At 51.7% G+C, this 14,620-nt stretch overlaps 1 protein-coding gene across 2 annotated transcripts in view; it reads left to right on the top strand.

Moving 5' to 3' along the window:
- Positions 1–1,591, top strand: part of EIF3L (eukaryotic translation initiation factor 3 subunit L) — a 27,031-nt gene extending 25,440 nt beyond the window's left edge. For both annotated transcript variants that reach the window (XM_040490876.1, XM_040490877.1), the window contains 2 exons: positions 169–249; positions 1,369–1,591. In XM_040490876.1, coding sequence (XP_040346810.1) covers positions 169–249; positions 1,369–1,407 — 120 coding nt within the window. In that variant the 3' untranslated portion in view covers positions 1,408–1,591. The remainder of the gene's footprint in view (positions 1–168; positions 250–1,368) is intronic.
- Positions 1,592–14,620: the final 13,029 nt, after the last annotated feature.

Genomic DNA, 14,620 nt, shown 5'->3' with positions numbered 1-14,620 from the left:
CGTTTAGAAAGAAAGAAAGCTGCTATCAACTGGTTACGCTCCCCCCCCCAAACACACACCTACTTGCTTTTGAAAAGCACGGTAGGAGGTTATTTAGCAGCATGGTTACTTGCAAGTCCATTAGTGGCTCTACCTCACTGCCCCTCTCTGATTCTACTTTTTCCGCAGGACATGATCCACATCGCAGACACCAAGGTTGCCAGGCGCTATGGGGATTTCTTCATCCGGCAGATTCACAAATTTGAGGAGGTGAGAAATCTGAGAGAGTGTGGTGTGTGGCCTGGGGACCGAGGTTAGGATCTTGTTTGGGGAGTTAGGAAGTTTTAAAATTTTTCATTTCAACAAAGCCCCAAGTTGGCCCTTGAAGTTTCTGAGCTAGACTGGCTGGCTGCTTGGGGTTTGGGGAGTGGGGCTGGGCCTGTAGTAGTTGCTGTGTCAGCCTTCTCCACAGCATCTCTTTCCAAGATCCCTCTCTGCGGGTGGCCGGCTCTCCTCTCTCTGCCTCCCTGGTATTTCCTAATATGGGCGGATTCACTGCCTGCTCTTAGCCATCCCTCCCCATGTGGCAGTAACTCTCTTAGACAGGTCTGGCCGGTTTCTGCAGGCAGGGGACAGGAAGCTGTGTTTTGACAAACTGGGTGCATTCCACATCTTGCCCTGGGCGAGGTCTTGTGGGACAGGCCAAACACTAGGAGGGTGCAGGGTGCAACGGCGGCGTGGGGGGGTCTCTGTGGCCGTAGCTGGAGCCACTTCGCCCTGGTGTTCTGAGTTCTCCAGCAGAGGTCACTGTTAAACGCTCTGGTCCGTGTCACCTGGCTCCTCCTGCAGGAGGCCCTGGCAGGCTTAGTGTCTCTGAGGCCTAGAAAATGGGCCAAGCCATGTAGGGTGTGTGTGTGTATGTGTGTGCGCGCACATTCTGTGTGAAGAACAGGTAGAAGAACAGTCTGCATGAAATTTTTTTAAGTTTATTTACTTATTTTGAGAGACAGCACAAGCAGGGGAGGGGCAGAGAGAGAGGGAGAGAGAAACCCAAGCAGGCTCCGTGCTGTCAGTTTAGAGCCTGATGTGGGACTCGAACTCACGAAACATGAGATATGACCTGAGCTGAAAGCGAGCCGGACGCTGAACCGGCTGAGCCACCCAGGAGCCCCCAGTCTGCATGAATTAATTGCGCACGGCCACAGGTGTCAGGATTGGAGTCCCTAACTGAGGCTGTATACACACACAGCCGACACCTATGCCCGCATCAGAGACGCCCTCCCTGACTTCAGAAGGGCGGCCCAGGGGCTGGGCCTGGTGATCGTGTGCCCTGCAGGAACAGGGTTGGTGAAATCTCCATAGCTAACTTTGCTTTTCTCTTTCTTCTAGCTCAATCGAACTCTGAAGAAGATGGGACAGAGACCCTGAGTATTTTCACACTGTTCTTAGTCAGGAACCTACTCTGATGTCTTTGTAGGTGGGGTGTATTTTTGTCACCGTGAAGCCTTTACCTGGATCGGCCATCAGCTGTTCAGCTGAGTTGAAGTTTATTTGAATTCAGGACTGAAATGTTTTAAATAGGCCTCAGTAAAAGATCTTCTTTGGAGCCAGATTTGTCATCTAATCATTGTTGGGGGAAATCTGTGGTTGAGGGCAATGGTATGTGATTTCCTCTGATTTTCTCCTGATGCGTCGGTTACTGGTGTTTAAATTGAACTCACAGTTTGTGGGACGTTTTCACGGTTGGTATCTGATTGACCCCTCTCAAGAATCCTGTGAGCATTAGTGACCTGTCACAATTCGCATGCATGAAAGCTGAAGTGCTGCGTCTTGGGGAGAAACTTGGACCCCTCCTACTGTCCTGAACCTGCACCGTGCTAAGAGGAAGCTGTGTATGCTGCTCACGCCTTACAGCGCGGGTTCAGCAATAGTATCCTCACTTCGCTGGTGAGGAAACAGACTCGGGTTGTAAGGTGCCTTGATCAAGGTCATATAGTTATAAAAAAGCCAAGACTCGGCTCCAGACTACTTTTTTCTGCCATCTTCTGCCATGTCTTTGATTCCTCCCACTGAAAACCTTGACCTGTGTTGTGTGCAGCCTCTCCTACCCTCCGTGAGTTTGAAACGACTGCCTGTCAGCACCTTTATGGCCAGTCACGACTGAGTAGGGTCTGTTTTTCACTCTCTCTGCCGTTTCTTCCTTACACGCCCATGTGGGATCTGCCATCTTGGGGGCTTCTCTGAGAAGAGCTACCTCCAAACCTAGCAGTCTACACTGTTTTCAGGACCAATTTCTAATCTTCTAACAGCACAGATAATACAGATCTAGGATTATTGAAAATTTCACTGAAGATAGTTATCTCTGGCATCTCACCTGACCTAGTCGTCAAAGATCAGATGTGCTTTCTTTAAGTCTTTTTTAAAAAAAATGTTTACTTATTTTGAGAGAGAGAGCACGCACGCGTTGGGGAGAAGCAGAGAGAGAGGGAGAGGGAATCCCAAGCAGACTTGTGCAGAGCTTTACACGCGGCTCGATCTTAGGACCATGAGATCATGACCTGAGCCTAAATCAAGAGTCAGGCACTTAACCGACTGAGCCACCCAGGTGCCCCAAAAGATCAGGGGTTCTTGTTGCTGCAGAAACTTTGTATTCATGAGTAAATCCTCAGGTCTGTATAAAATTTATGCATTATCTTACTTTTCCCGGAGCCAGGTATCTTGATTTTATTGTTGAGGAAAGAGACTTGGGGTAACTAAATAGTTTGTCCAAGATCAGTCCAAACTAAATAGTATGTCCAAGATAGTTTGTCCAAACTAAATAGTTTGGGTAGTGAAAACAGATCTTTTGTGTCGCACACCTACTTTGACTTTAGAAAGTCCTACCCTGAGGCCGGCAGGGAGAGGTCTGAAACAGCAATAGACCAGCCATAAAAATCTACATGGCGCATAAGCCCTAAAGTGAAGGCGTATTTCCTGGAACTTGGAAGGACACAAATAGTGAGGCTGCTCCGTGTGTCTGGTGACTGGGTTGCTAGGAATTCTCGAGCTAGACTGCACTCACCTGGTGTGTGATTGGTTCTGTTTGAGTTTTCAGATGGTGAGGGAGCTTAACATGGAGAGAGCTATTGACACCTGGGTTCAAGTGTGAATTGTGTCCTTGGTATGCTGTGTGACCCCTCTGGGCCGGTAGCCTTGTCTGGAAATGAAGCTGTCTTCCCAGGTCATGCGATGGAACGGCTGTGGGAGTGCCAGGTCACCCTGAGGTGGGCACCAGTATGGCCTTCAGGGCGGAAGCCCCTCCTTGAGAGTCAAAGGTAGGAGTTGGTGTTTTGAATAGGATTCGATAGAAAAGATCCCGCTGCCGGGTGTCATTTGGGCAGAGACCTGAAGGGGGCGAGGAGGCAAACATTGAGCCACCTGTGGGAGGAGTGTACCAGGAAGAGGAAGCTGCGAGCACACAGGCCACGAGGCCAGAGCGTGTTTTGTGTGTTGAGAGAATGTGGTGAAAAGGCCGGTTGGAGCAGGGTGAGCCAGGGGGCCAGAGGAAGGGAGGCCGGAGGCGGCTGAGTCTCCCGGTCAGGTATAGGCTACGAGGACAGTGACTGAGAGTGAGCGAGAGGGGGATGTTTTCACCAGGCTGGAGCTAGAGTGGAGCCAAGGATTGAACCCGGGTCAGCCCAGTTCTACAGCCTGCACTGTCTCTGGGACAGCCAGCCGACAACTTGGCCCCACTCCCAAAGAGGGGAAAAAAAAAACCAAAGCCGCCTCTCTGTTAATATGTAATAAGTCCAAACATTCACGGAGCTCCTGCTTGCTTTGCAAGCACTTCTTCGTCTGTTAACCTTGCTGGATCCTAACAAGTGGCAGAGTCAGGATCCTGCCGCGCGTCGTGATTGCCAGGCCGGTGCCAGCCAGGCCTTCCCCCCACTGCAGTGCCTGCCTCTGGTGCCCTGGCCCAGCACCGCCTCTGAGGCCGTTCCCCCACCGCCAGTCCTGACATTCGGCTGTGGTGGCTCAGGAGTTTAGACCCACCTGAGCCGCCTCCCCGCCCCCGGGGCTAACTTGTTTTGGATTCAACTCCAGAGTCTCTTGTAGCTCATGTCAGAGTCTCCGGTCTCCGTCATTAAAGTGGTGCCAGGTCAAGGTGTGCTGTGCCTGACACAGCCTGTCGGCACTCTTACTGTGCCAGGAGACGGGCCATTTCAGGAGCTCAAGGTCACACAGACCCAGTGTGAGCGCCTGGCGCGGGGCCACTTCCCAGTAGCTTGGTCCAGGCCCAGCAGCCGTGCTGGACAGCCAGCAGCCCTCGGGAGGGGGCAGGCACAGCTGAACTCCGCCTGGTACCGCGGGAGGAATGCAGGGCATTCGGCAGCTGCAGCCAGCTTGCAGGAGTTTTATTCCAGCTTGCCCAGAATGGAAGAAGCAGGGTTATAATCCTCCCACACATAAGGGGAGCACAGGTTTTGGTAGGCAATGGAGAGCGCTGGGTGGTGCCAGTTACCAAAGTTGTGCGCCGGTGAGAGGAGGCGGCATGGCAAAGTGTGTGGGCTTGGGTTCGGTCAGATCTGGGTTTGAATCCCGACTCCCCAAACTGTAATCGTGGGCCAAGTTACTTAGCGCCTCACTATCTCACGCACCTACCTCAGGATTGTTTATTGGTTAAATTACACAAAACTCTTAGCGCCTGGCCATTGTGTGATTAGGCAGTGAAGGCCATTATTAGCTGGCTGCGACCTTGGAAGTCACGTGTGGATCAACATGGCTAGTTCGTGGTGGAGCTGGGACCCCCGGCCTCCAGGTTCACCTAAAGGCTTCCTCCGTTCCTTGTTCTCCGTGCCCCGAAAGCAGGTGTGTGTAGAGACGCTGAAGAGACCAGTTCACAGAAAGGCTGAGACACTTGTCTAGAGTAGCCCAGCCACAGAGGAGCTGGGCCTCGTGTAGTGGCAGCAGCAGGCATGGGGGGAAGTGGAAGAATTCAGGAGTGATCTGGGGAGGTTACAGAGGACAGGACTCGGTAGATGGGTGGATGTGGAGGGGAGACAGATGCCCAGTCCTCCGGCTTTTGCAGCTGGGACGATCGTGGACTCAGATGGGGGGTAGGTGGAGCAGGTTAGGAGCAGGAGGCATGGGTGGAGAACTGGGTTTGGACACGAGTTCGAGGGTCCTGTGGGGCATCCAGGTGGAGATGACCAGGGTGTAAGGATTTGGGCAGTGAAGAGCTGGGGCTGGAACCCCGTTCTTCAGGCCCCGACGCTAGAGCTCGTTTCTCAGTACATAGACCAGCCTCTGGAGGCCCTGGCTTCCTTTCTACGGTGTCTCTGGCTTCCTCATACACTGGCCCGCGAGCCCAAGATGGGGCTTCTCTTCCCAACACGGCCTTGACCTCGGGTGGCTACCGATCGCCTCCTTGTCTGCAAAATGAGGCAGTGAGACCAGCTGTTGTCCCGAGGGCTGCAGCATTCTGGGTAACATACTAGGATTCGGATGGGCCAGGAGTCCCAAGAACACATGAGGAAAGACAGGGCTTAGCAGTGGCCTTTGCATAATGAGAGTTCGTTGAATGAACGGGGAGAGTGCCTGAGCGAGTGAGGGGATTGAATGAAATAACGCAAGTATGAATAAGTGATGGAGTGTGCCTTAAATCCTTTCTAGAACGCAGAGGCATAGAACGAATAAAGGATGAATGTCTGTACTATCCAGCAGTCTTTGGCCAATGGAGGTTGTGGCTGCGCCTGCACTGGCTCCTGACAGTGGCCTTTCATCCCCACCCCCAGCCTGCCCTGCAGCCTGGGGATGGGCTGGAGGGAGCTGTTGCTCTGGTCGGGAGCCGGGAGCCAGCCTTCACTGTGGGGGAAAGGCATCAGGAAAAGGCTGGGGCGGGGGAGGGGGGTGGCAACCTGAAGGTCCATAGCCTGACCAGCAATTTCCTGATGTTTTCCGGAGGGAAGGGGCTATGGGAAGCTGCAAATGATCCTGGTTCCTGTGGCTCCACATTCCTGTCAAGCCTGCAGCTGAAATTCCCAGCTTTTCCTTACTTCTGGCCCCACCCATCCCTTATGCAGCAGCTTGATCAAGATCAAGGAACTTCCCTTCTGCCCTCACCCCCACCCCTTATGTCCCCCGGGGGCCAGTGGACTCCTCTCTGGTCTTGGTTAGGATGGGGCAGGGAGCCTCAGTTCCAGTCCCGACACCGCCCCCCTGGTAAGCAGGGACATTTCCGGTGCGTTGCTCAACTTCTCCGAGCCTCTGCTTCTGTCCTCGGAAGTGGGGAGTATTTCTGTCCTCAGAGTAATTCTCCCCCACCTGCCTCCCCGGGCCCTCCCGGCCTTAGCATATAAAGCTGGAGGGTGTATAGTGTCACATCTGTCCCCAGCTGCATTGTACTGTGTCGCCTGGAGGTGAGGCGTACCGTCTCTAACCTCTGTTTAGAGGAAGAAGCAACTTTCAGAGCTTCCACAGAAAAGTGTCACTTTCTGTTTCAGACAGGAAGAGCTGCCTTGCTTGCAGTTCTGTGTAGACAGGTAAGTGGGAGACAAACAGTCCTTTTCCAGGCTCTGACAGTCCCCTTCCCTGTCAACTGGTCCTTGGGGGAGAGGTGGCCTTCCTGTGTCAGAAAGGCTCCAAAACCATTTTCTATTCTGTTTGCATTGCTTTTCACCCGCAGAGCTGGCCAGGTGGGTAACGAGGTGCAGCTAGGAGGGCTGTAGCCTTCCCAATCTCCACCATCACCCCCCCCCCCCGGTTGCTGCCGAAGAGCCCAAGCATTAGCAGGGCCACTTTGCTGACCGACTCCGCTCTAAGTCAGGCCTTCCAGTCTCCCTGCTGCTCCTTCCTGTCAAATTTCTGCCCCAGAGTCCCTCCTGGGGAGCAGCAGGAGCCCAGCTGTTAGGGTCTTGAATGCTAGATCAGCATCCGAGCAGGAACCCTGCTAGAACAATCATGTTTATTGCAGTCGGAGGCGAGATGGAAAGTCGCAAAAACGCCTGGGCTGGAGGCCTTGGGGGCTCCCTGTCCAGGGTTGGCCTCTGGCATTGTGGACAGGGCCTCTGGAGGCTTGGAGCTGGGGATCTGGGAAGGGTTCTTGCTCACCAAGCTCATGGGTAGGTAACAAGGAGTGAATTGAGGCGCAAACTTAGTTGTGCCGTGGTGAACTGGACACATTGCCTGCCCCAGTACACCAGTGACACATCTTCGTGGTGAAAGTTCTTTGTGGAGTTAGAGCCAGGCAGTGTGGCTTCAAACAGGCTCTAAACTCTCAAAACCTTATCCTTTTTATCAGTAAATGGGGATCATGTGATAGTCCCAAGCCTACAGAGTTGTCTCGGGGAATCAAGGAGGTAATGCACTTTAACAACAAAAACAACACACACACACACACACACACACACACACACACACACACACACACGCAATGTCTGCCATATGTGATGTGTGCTGAGTAAAGGTGAGCTGTCAGTATTACTGAGGATCTCACATTTTACTGGGAAGAGACATATATGCACAAATAAATGCCACACAGTGTGAACAACCATCCAAATACCGCCTTCTCCATGCAGCCGTCCGGGATATACCCTCAGTCCCCAGGCAGGAGATGAGAGGCTCCTTCTGGAAGCCCTGTTGCCCTTTGCTTGTTTCTTATTTCTTATTCCTCCATCGTATCCCTTGTCTTTCTGTGAATGTTTATTGCAATTGTTTACATACCCGTCTTTCACACTGGTCTGTCAGCGCCTCCAGGGGAGGTGTGTGGAAATTCCTTACTGAAATCAGCAAGCGTGTCCCCTCTAGGTTCCATCTAATTGTAAGGGTGAGATTCTGTGAGAGGGCCTGGAGTTGTGGCTTCAGGGAGGAGGTGATGTCAGAGCTGGGCCTTGAAGCCTGTGCAGGTTTAGAACAGCAGCCACAGGCGTTTCAGGGGCAGCCAGAAGGGGTGAGGGGCACGGTAGCAGCCTGTAGCACAGAGAGCGGGGGTCAGGGGGGTGGGGTACAGTCCCAGCGTCCCCTCTAAGTGCCTCCACCACTCTGGGCAAGCACGTCCCCTCCCTGGGCTCTAGTTTCCCGTCAGTATTAGGAGGGGGCTTTGCTAGGTGGATATTTAGTCCTGATGGTCCTTGCCAGCTTGGATGTTTAATGACCCGCCTCACCTCCTACTTTGATGGCAAAGTGGGAGTATTTTCTGGCTCAGAGAGCACCCTCCCAATGACAGGCAGCACGTGGTCTTCTCTGTTCTGGAGAGTTTAGTTGGAAGGTTGTTTGGTTTTAGGGTAAAGATACAAGCCCTCATGCCTAGTCCCAGAGGGCTTTCCCTGAATGTGTATATGTGGGGAGCAGCATGGCCTTTGAAGAAAGGCTTGGGATAGCTGGGATTCCAGGGCCCCGAGCTCACCCTGGCCCCAGCTCTGAGGTCCCACAATGCTCCTATTGTCCCCACCTCTGCCAGGCTCTCCCAGGGAGCAGCTCTGAGCCAAGGGCCCAGGCAGGGCCCTGATTCCTGGGGGCGCAGCCTGGGCAGAAAAGCACAGCCATCAGACCTCCATGGAACTTGGAGAACCGTAGAATCCGGCAGGCAGAGACGCTTAGAAGGAGGAAAGCGTACGATGAGAAAACCACGGGTACTGAGGCTCCAGGCGGTGCAGACAGGAGGGATGGTCCCGCTCCAACATCCCGCTCCCTTGGCTTATTTCAGTTTTTTCATTATAGAGTTGTACTTGCTTCCCCGGATCTACCCAGATTTCTCACCTTTCCAGCGATCCGCCTTGTTCCCCTGGTGCCTTGTGGACGAATTTCCTCCCTTGGGGCCAATTTTGTTTTATTTAAAAAAAAAATTGTAAGTTTCTTTTAGTGTTTTTTAAATTTATTTTTGAGAGAGCACGCGCGGGAGAGGGGCAGAGAGAGAGAGAGGGAGACACAGAATCTGAAGCAGGCTCCAGGCTCTAAGCTGTCTAAGCACAGAGGCTGTCTGAGGGCTGGAACTCGTGAACCATGAGATCAGAACCTGAGCCAACAACCAACTGAGCCACGCGGGTGCCCCGAGGCCAGTTTTGTTTTCAAACGAGAGCCCGATTTTCTTGTAGCAATGCCGATTATGTTGTAAACAAGGTTGTGTTGATAGGAGAAAGTTAAAGTGATTGTTTTTCGATGACTGGTTAATACTATGAGCAGAATAAGAGTTTAGCACTTAAATGCTGTGTGATTCCACTTATATGAGGGTCAGAAAGTAAAATGTGACTGCCTGGGGCTGGGAGGAGCAGGAGAGGAAGTTGGCAGTGAGTGCCAATGGGTACAGAGTTTTCGGGATGGATGAAAACGTTCCAAACTAAATAGCGGTGAGGGTTGCACAACTCTGTGAGTATATTAAAAACCACTGTACCCTTTAACAGAGTGGACTTCACGATATGTGAATTCTTTCTCAAAGCTGTTATTTTAAAAAACTATACCTGCTGTTACAAATTCAAACCATAATGACTTCTAAAAAGTGAGTCTTGCCACGTCCCCAGGCTTACTCCCCAAATTAACCACCCCCAGCATTTGGGCAGGCATCCTTTCTTCCTGATGTTTAAAAATTCCTTATGAAAAAAGACATTCCATATGTATGCTCATGTAAATGTTTAGATGCAGAAATGTATGTGCTAGATCTATCCTATACATATACATTTTGTTTTGCAAAAATGGGATCCTATTATATACCTCGAGCAGTTTGCTTTGCTCACTTCATTTGAAGATGTATTTCCATGACATTCTTGTCAACAGTTGTGTGGTTGTCAACAGTTGTGTGGTTTTCTGTTGTTTAAGCTGTGCTGAAACGTAATTACCCAGTCCCTTCCTAATGAGCGTTTAGGTTGTTGCCAGTGCTTTGCTGTCAGCAAAGAACATATTTGTATGTGCATCCCAGGGCCCCAGGGATAGTGTTTTGGAGGACAGAATCCTCTCCACGTGTGATAGGTGTTGACATTGAACCTTAGATGACATCTTTGTCCAGGGTCTTCTGGCAAGGCTGCAGGGGAGAGAGGTGGTGGGTGAAATGGGGCCAGCAGGCATCCCCTCCCACACCCAGGAACGCACATACATACACACACCTTGGACCACTGGCTTTTATTTTTTGTTTTTTGTTTTTTTAATTTTTTTTTTTTAACGTTTATTTATTTTTGAGACAGAGACAGAGCATGAACAGGGGAGGGTCAGAGAGAGAGGGAGACACAGAATCCGAAACAGGCTCCAGGCTCCGAGTCGTCAGCCCAGAGCCCGACGCGGGGCTCGAACTCACGGACCGCGAGATCGTGACCTGAGCCGAAGTCAGCCGCTCAACCGACTGAGCCACCCAGGCGCCCCGACCACTGGCTTTTAGAAGCAATCCACCAGCCTCCAAACCGACGCAGAATCAGGTGAACTCAATAGGCAGAGGTGCCCGGGGGGCAATGATGAAATTCTTTCTCCCCATAGCTTCTCCACGTCCCCTCCAGGGCAATCCTCCCCCCCCCCCCCCCGCCCCCACCTGTTTGGGTTTTTTTTATGTTTATTTTGGAGAGAGAGAGGGAGACAGGATCAGAAGCAGGCTCTGAGCTGTCAGCACAGAGCCCGATGCGGGGCTCCAACTCACAAACTATGAGATTGACAAGAGCCTGATGCTTAACCTACTGAGCCACCCAGGCGCCCCTCCCCCTTCCCCTTTTCTTAATCTCTGCACCCAGCATGGGGCTCAACTCTTGACCTGGAGATCAAGAGTCTAAACCAGCCGGGTGCCTCCAAGCCCTCTCCCTTTTTTATCTTTCCAAAAGGTACCTTGTGATCTGTGTGGGAAAGGAAATCTAAACAAGGTCCTGGTCATTCACTCGCTCTTTCATTCCCGCCAGTGTTCATTCTATCTTAGCTTCTTTTAATGTTTGTTTATTTTTGAGAGAGAGAGAGAGAAAGAGAGAGAGTGAGCAGGGGAGAGGGAGACACAGAATCCAAAACAGGCTCCAGGCTCAGCTGTCAGCACAGAGTCCGATGCGGGACTCAAATCCATGACCTGAAATCATGACCTGAGCCGAATTTGGACACTCGACCGACTGAGCCATCCAGACGCCCCTACGTTAGCTTCTTCTACCTAACCTGGTTCTGTTTTTGGCATCCTGTCTTTGCCTCTGCCTCCTCCGCGGCCCTTCTGCAAAACGTGTTGGCAGGAAGAATGGCCAGTGGGAATGGCGTGGCCATTCCCAAAGTGGTCTGGGAGCTCCTCTGGACACCGGGCTTTCCTTCCCTTGCCCTTTATCATGCTAGACAAAGATTATCCAGGAGTCTGTCTCACGCACCAGACTAGCCAGCCCCTGCCCTGCTCCTGGGACCCCTGCAGCTGTTGCTCTGGAATAAACTAAAAAAGTTTCCAACTCTACCTGCTATGACCTCTCTCACTGGCTTGTATGCACCTTGCTTTCTGGGGGGATGGGTGTCATTCAGCCGGCATCCCCAGCTCAAAGATGCCTTCCCTGGCTACCCCATCTGTCTCCATGGCTCTATCATGGTGTCTGGCCGTATTTTTTTTTCCCAGCACCACTCACCATCTGAAATTATCTTTGTTGATTTGTTTTCTTGTCCCCTGCCTGCCTTCCCTGCTAGAAAGTTAGCTCCATCAAGGCAGGAATCCTGTCTTGTTACTCCTATCTCCCCTTGAGCGCTCAAGCTGGGAAGCAGGTGCTCAGTAAATATTTGTTGAAACCATGGGTGGGTTTTTGTTTTTGTTTTTTTTTAATGGGGTTTTAGAAGTAGAACGCTTTCAGGTTTTTTTTTTTTTTTTGTTTTTAAAAAATGTTTATTATTTTGAGAGAGAGACAGAGCATGAGCAGGGGAGGAGCAGAGAGAGAGACACACAAAATCTGAAGCAGGCTCCTGGCTCTGAGCTGGAGCACAGAGTCTGTTGCGGGGCTCGAACCCACCGACTGTGAGATCATGACCTGAGCCGATGTCAGATGCTTAACTGACTGAACCACCCAGGTGTTCCTTGAGTCCATGTTTGCATACAAATGCATGTGTAAGGTCTGAAAGGGTCCGTTTCAAACTGACAACTGGGGCCGGGCTTGAGGGAGACAAATAGGAACGTTAGCTTTTATCTTTAAATAAAAAAGTTTTTTGTAACGTTTGTATTTTTTGAGAGACAGAGTGTGAGCAGGGGAGGGTCAGAGAGAAGGGGACACAGAATCCAGAGCAGTCTCCAGGCTCTGAGCTGTCAGCACAGAGCCCGACGTGGGGCTTGAACCCACAAACTGTGAGATGGTGACCTGAGCTGAAGTCAGAGGCTCAGCCCACCGAGCCACCCAGGGGCCCCGCCCCTCTTTCTTCGTTTTTTTTTTTTTTTTTTTTTTTAATTTTTTTTTTTTTTAACGTTTATTTATTTTTGGGACAGAGAGAGACAGAGCATGAACGGGCGAGGGGCAGAGAGAGAGGGAGACACAGAATCGGAAACAGGCTCCAGGCTCTGAGCCATCAGCCCAGAGCCCGACGTGGGGCTCGAACTCACGGACCGTGAGATCGTGACCTGGTTGAAGTCGGACGCTTAACCGACTGCGCCACCCAGGCGCCCCTTTCTTCGTTTTTTTTAAGCAAGCTCTACCCCCAACAGGGGGCTTGAACTCACAACCCTGAAGATCAAGTGTCGTATACTCCACTGACTGAGCCAGCCAGGCACCCCATGCACAGCAGGTTTTTATCCATTATCTCACCTGATTACCCACCACCCTGGGATTCAGGGAAGGCAAAGTTTATTATCCCTATGTTACAGGGTAGGAAACTGGGGCTCGTGGGGGTGAGTCGTCTGGGCTGCGTCATACAGCTGTGGTCATGCAGGTCCTTATTTCCTATCGTGGTGAGCTGACTCAGATAACGAGCTTATAAATGGGTTACCCACAGATGGACTAATGGGGGCCTGGAGGGCTGTGCCGTATAAGTTATTATTATGGTAACCGGATCAAGGTCTGATCTGGGGCTGTCTTCAGGGACTTGAAGGGAGCCCCTTAGGCTGGTGAGTACAAGGATATAAGCCCTCTTGGGGGGCGCCTGGGTGGCTCAGTCGGCTAAGCGTCCGACTTCAGCTCAGGTCACGATCTCGCAGTTCGTGGGTTCGAGCCCCGCGTCGGGCTCTGGGCTGACGGCTCAGAGCCTGGAGCCTGTTTCGGATTCTGTGTCTCCCTCTCTCTCTGACCCTCCCCCATTCATGCTCTATCTCTCTCTGTCTCAAAAATAAATAAACGTTAAAAAAAATTAAAAAAAAAAAAAAAAAGCCCTCTTGGGTATTAAAGACAGAGTCCTGGCGGCCTTTGAGGGCCAGGGTGGGTCCTGAGGCCAAGTCTCTGATTTAGTGAAGGAACCTTCCTTTCCTGGAGCTGCTTTCCCACAGGGGAAAGGGCAGGATGTACGGAGCTCAGGGCTGGTGAGGGGCCAAGAGGTCTGGCTAGGCAGGCTGGCCCATGGCAGCCACTTCCTACGTGGCCTGAGAGTCCCCATTCTGGGCCAAGAATGTGCCTTCCGGCCTTGAACAGATCTAAGATGTGAGGCTGGCCCCGGTTGGGGTCATGATGGCATTCTGGGCTGGGGCTCCGAAAGTCCTTGAGGAGGTGGGAATCCCCAAGTGGGCTTCTCTCCTCCACGATTTACCAAAAGGCCCAGGTAAGAAACTGGATACAAACTGTTTCTAATCCATTTTACCTCATGTTTACCGCGTACCAGATAACAATAATTAGAATTTATGAGTGATGACCGAAAGGTCTGGCACATTATGTCTTAATCCTCTCAGCCACTTTGTAAAGCAAGAATTATCCGTATGTTTTTTTCCATTGGAGAATAATTAACACGCGGTGTTACATTAGTTTCAGGTGCACGATATAATGATTCAACAATTCTGTACATTACTCAGGAATTATCCTTATTTTTTAAAAAAAATTTTTTTAACGTTTATTTCTGAGACAGAGAGAGACAGAGCATGAATGGGGGAGGGGCAGAGAGAGAGGGAGACACAGAATCGGAAGCAGGCTCCAGGCTCTGAGCCATCAGCCCAGAGCCCGACGCGGGGCTCGAACTCACGGACCGCGAGATCGTGACCTGAGCCACAGTCGGCCGCTTAACCGACTGAGCCACCCAGGAGCCCCTAAAAAAATTTTTAATGTTTTTTTATTTGAGGGAGAGGGAGAATCCCAAGCAGGCTCCATGCTATCAGCGAATGGCCTGACTCGGGGCTCAAACTCACCAACTGTGAGCTCAGGACCTGAGGCGAAATCAAGAGTCGCTGCTTAATGGACTGAGCCACCCAGGTGCCCCTGTCCCTGTTTTTAAGATGTGGAAACTGAAGTTCAGGGAGGCCCATCACTGGGCCTAGTGAGTGGGGGGAAAGCCAGGATTCCAAGCCCGGGTGGATAGGACCCCCAAAGGCCCCTTCTTTCCAACCTCCAAGGGCTGAGGGGTGGCAGAGGTGACTAAGACCCTGCCCCTTCCCTTGGGAGGTGGAGCGACAGACCCATCCCAGTTAACTATTACATTGGTCAGGGTGACGTCACCACCATGGCAGCTGAGTGGGAGGCTGATTCATCTGAGGTCTGGATGGGGCTCTGGGGAGGAGTCCCTGACCCGGGTCTTGGAGAGGGGAGCAGAATATGGCTTGGGGCTGAGGCCCAGAGCC

This window comes from Herpailurus yagouaroundi, unplaced genomic scaffold (assembly GCF_014898765.1).
Source record: "Herpailurus yagouaroundi ecotype Mexico unplaced genomic scaffold, PumYag 182, whole genome shotgun sequence".
NCBI lineage: Eukaryota > Metazoa > Chordata > Mammalia > Carnivora > Felidae > Herpailurus > Herpailurus yagouaroundi.
Note: the sequence above shows the minus strand (reverse complement) of the source record. Positions and strands in the feature narration are given on the sequence as shown.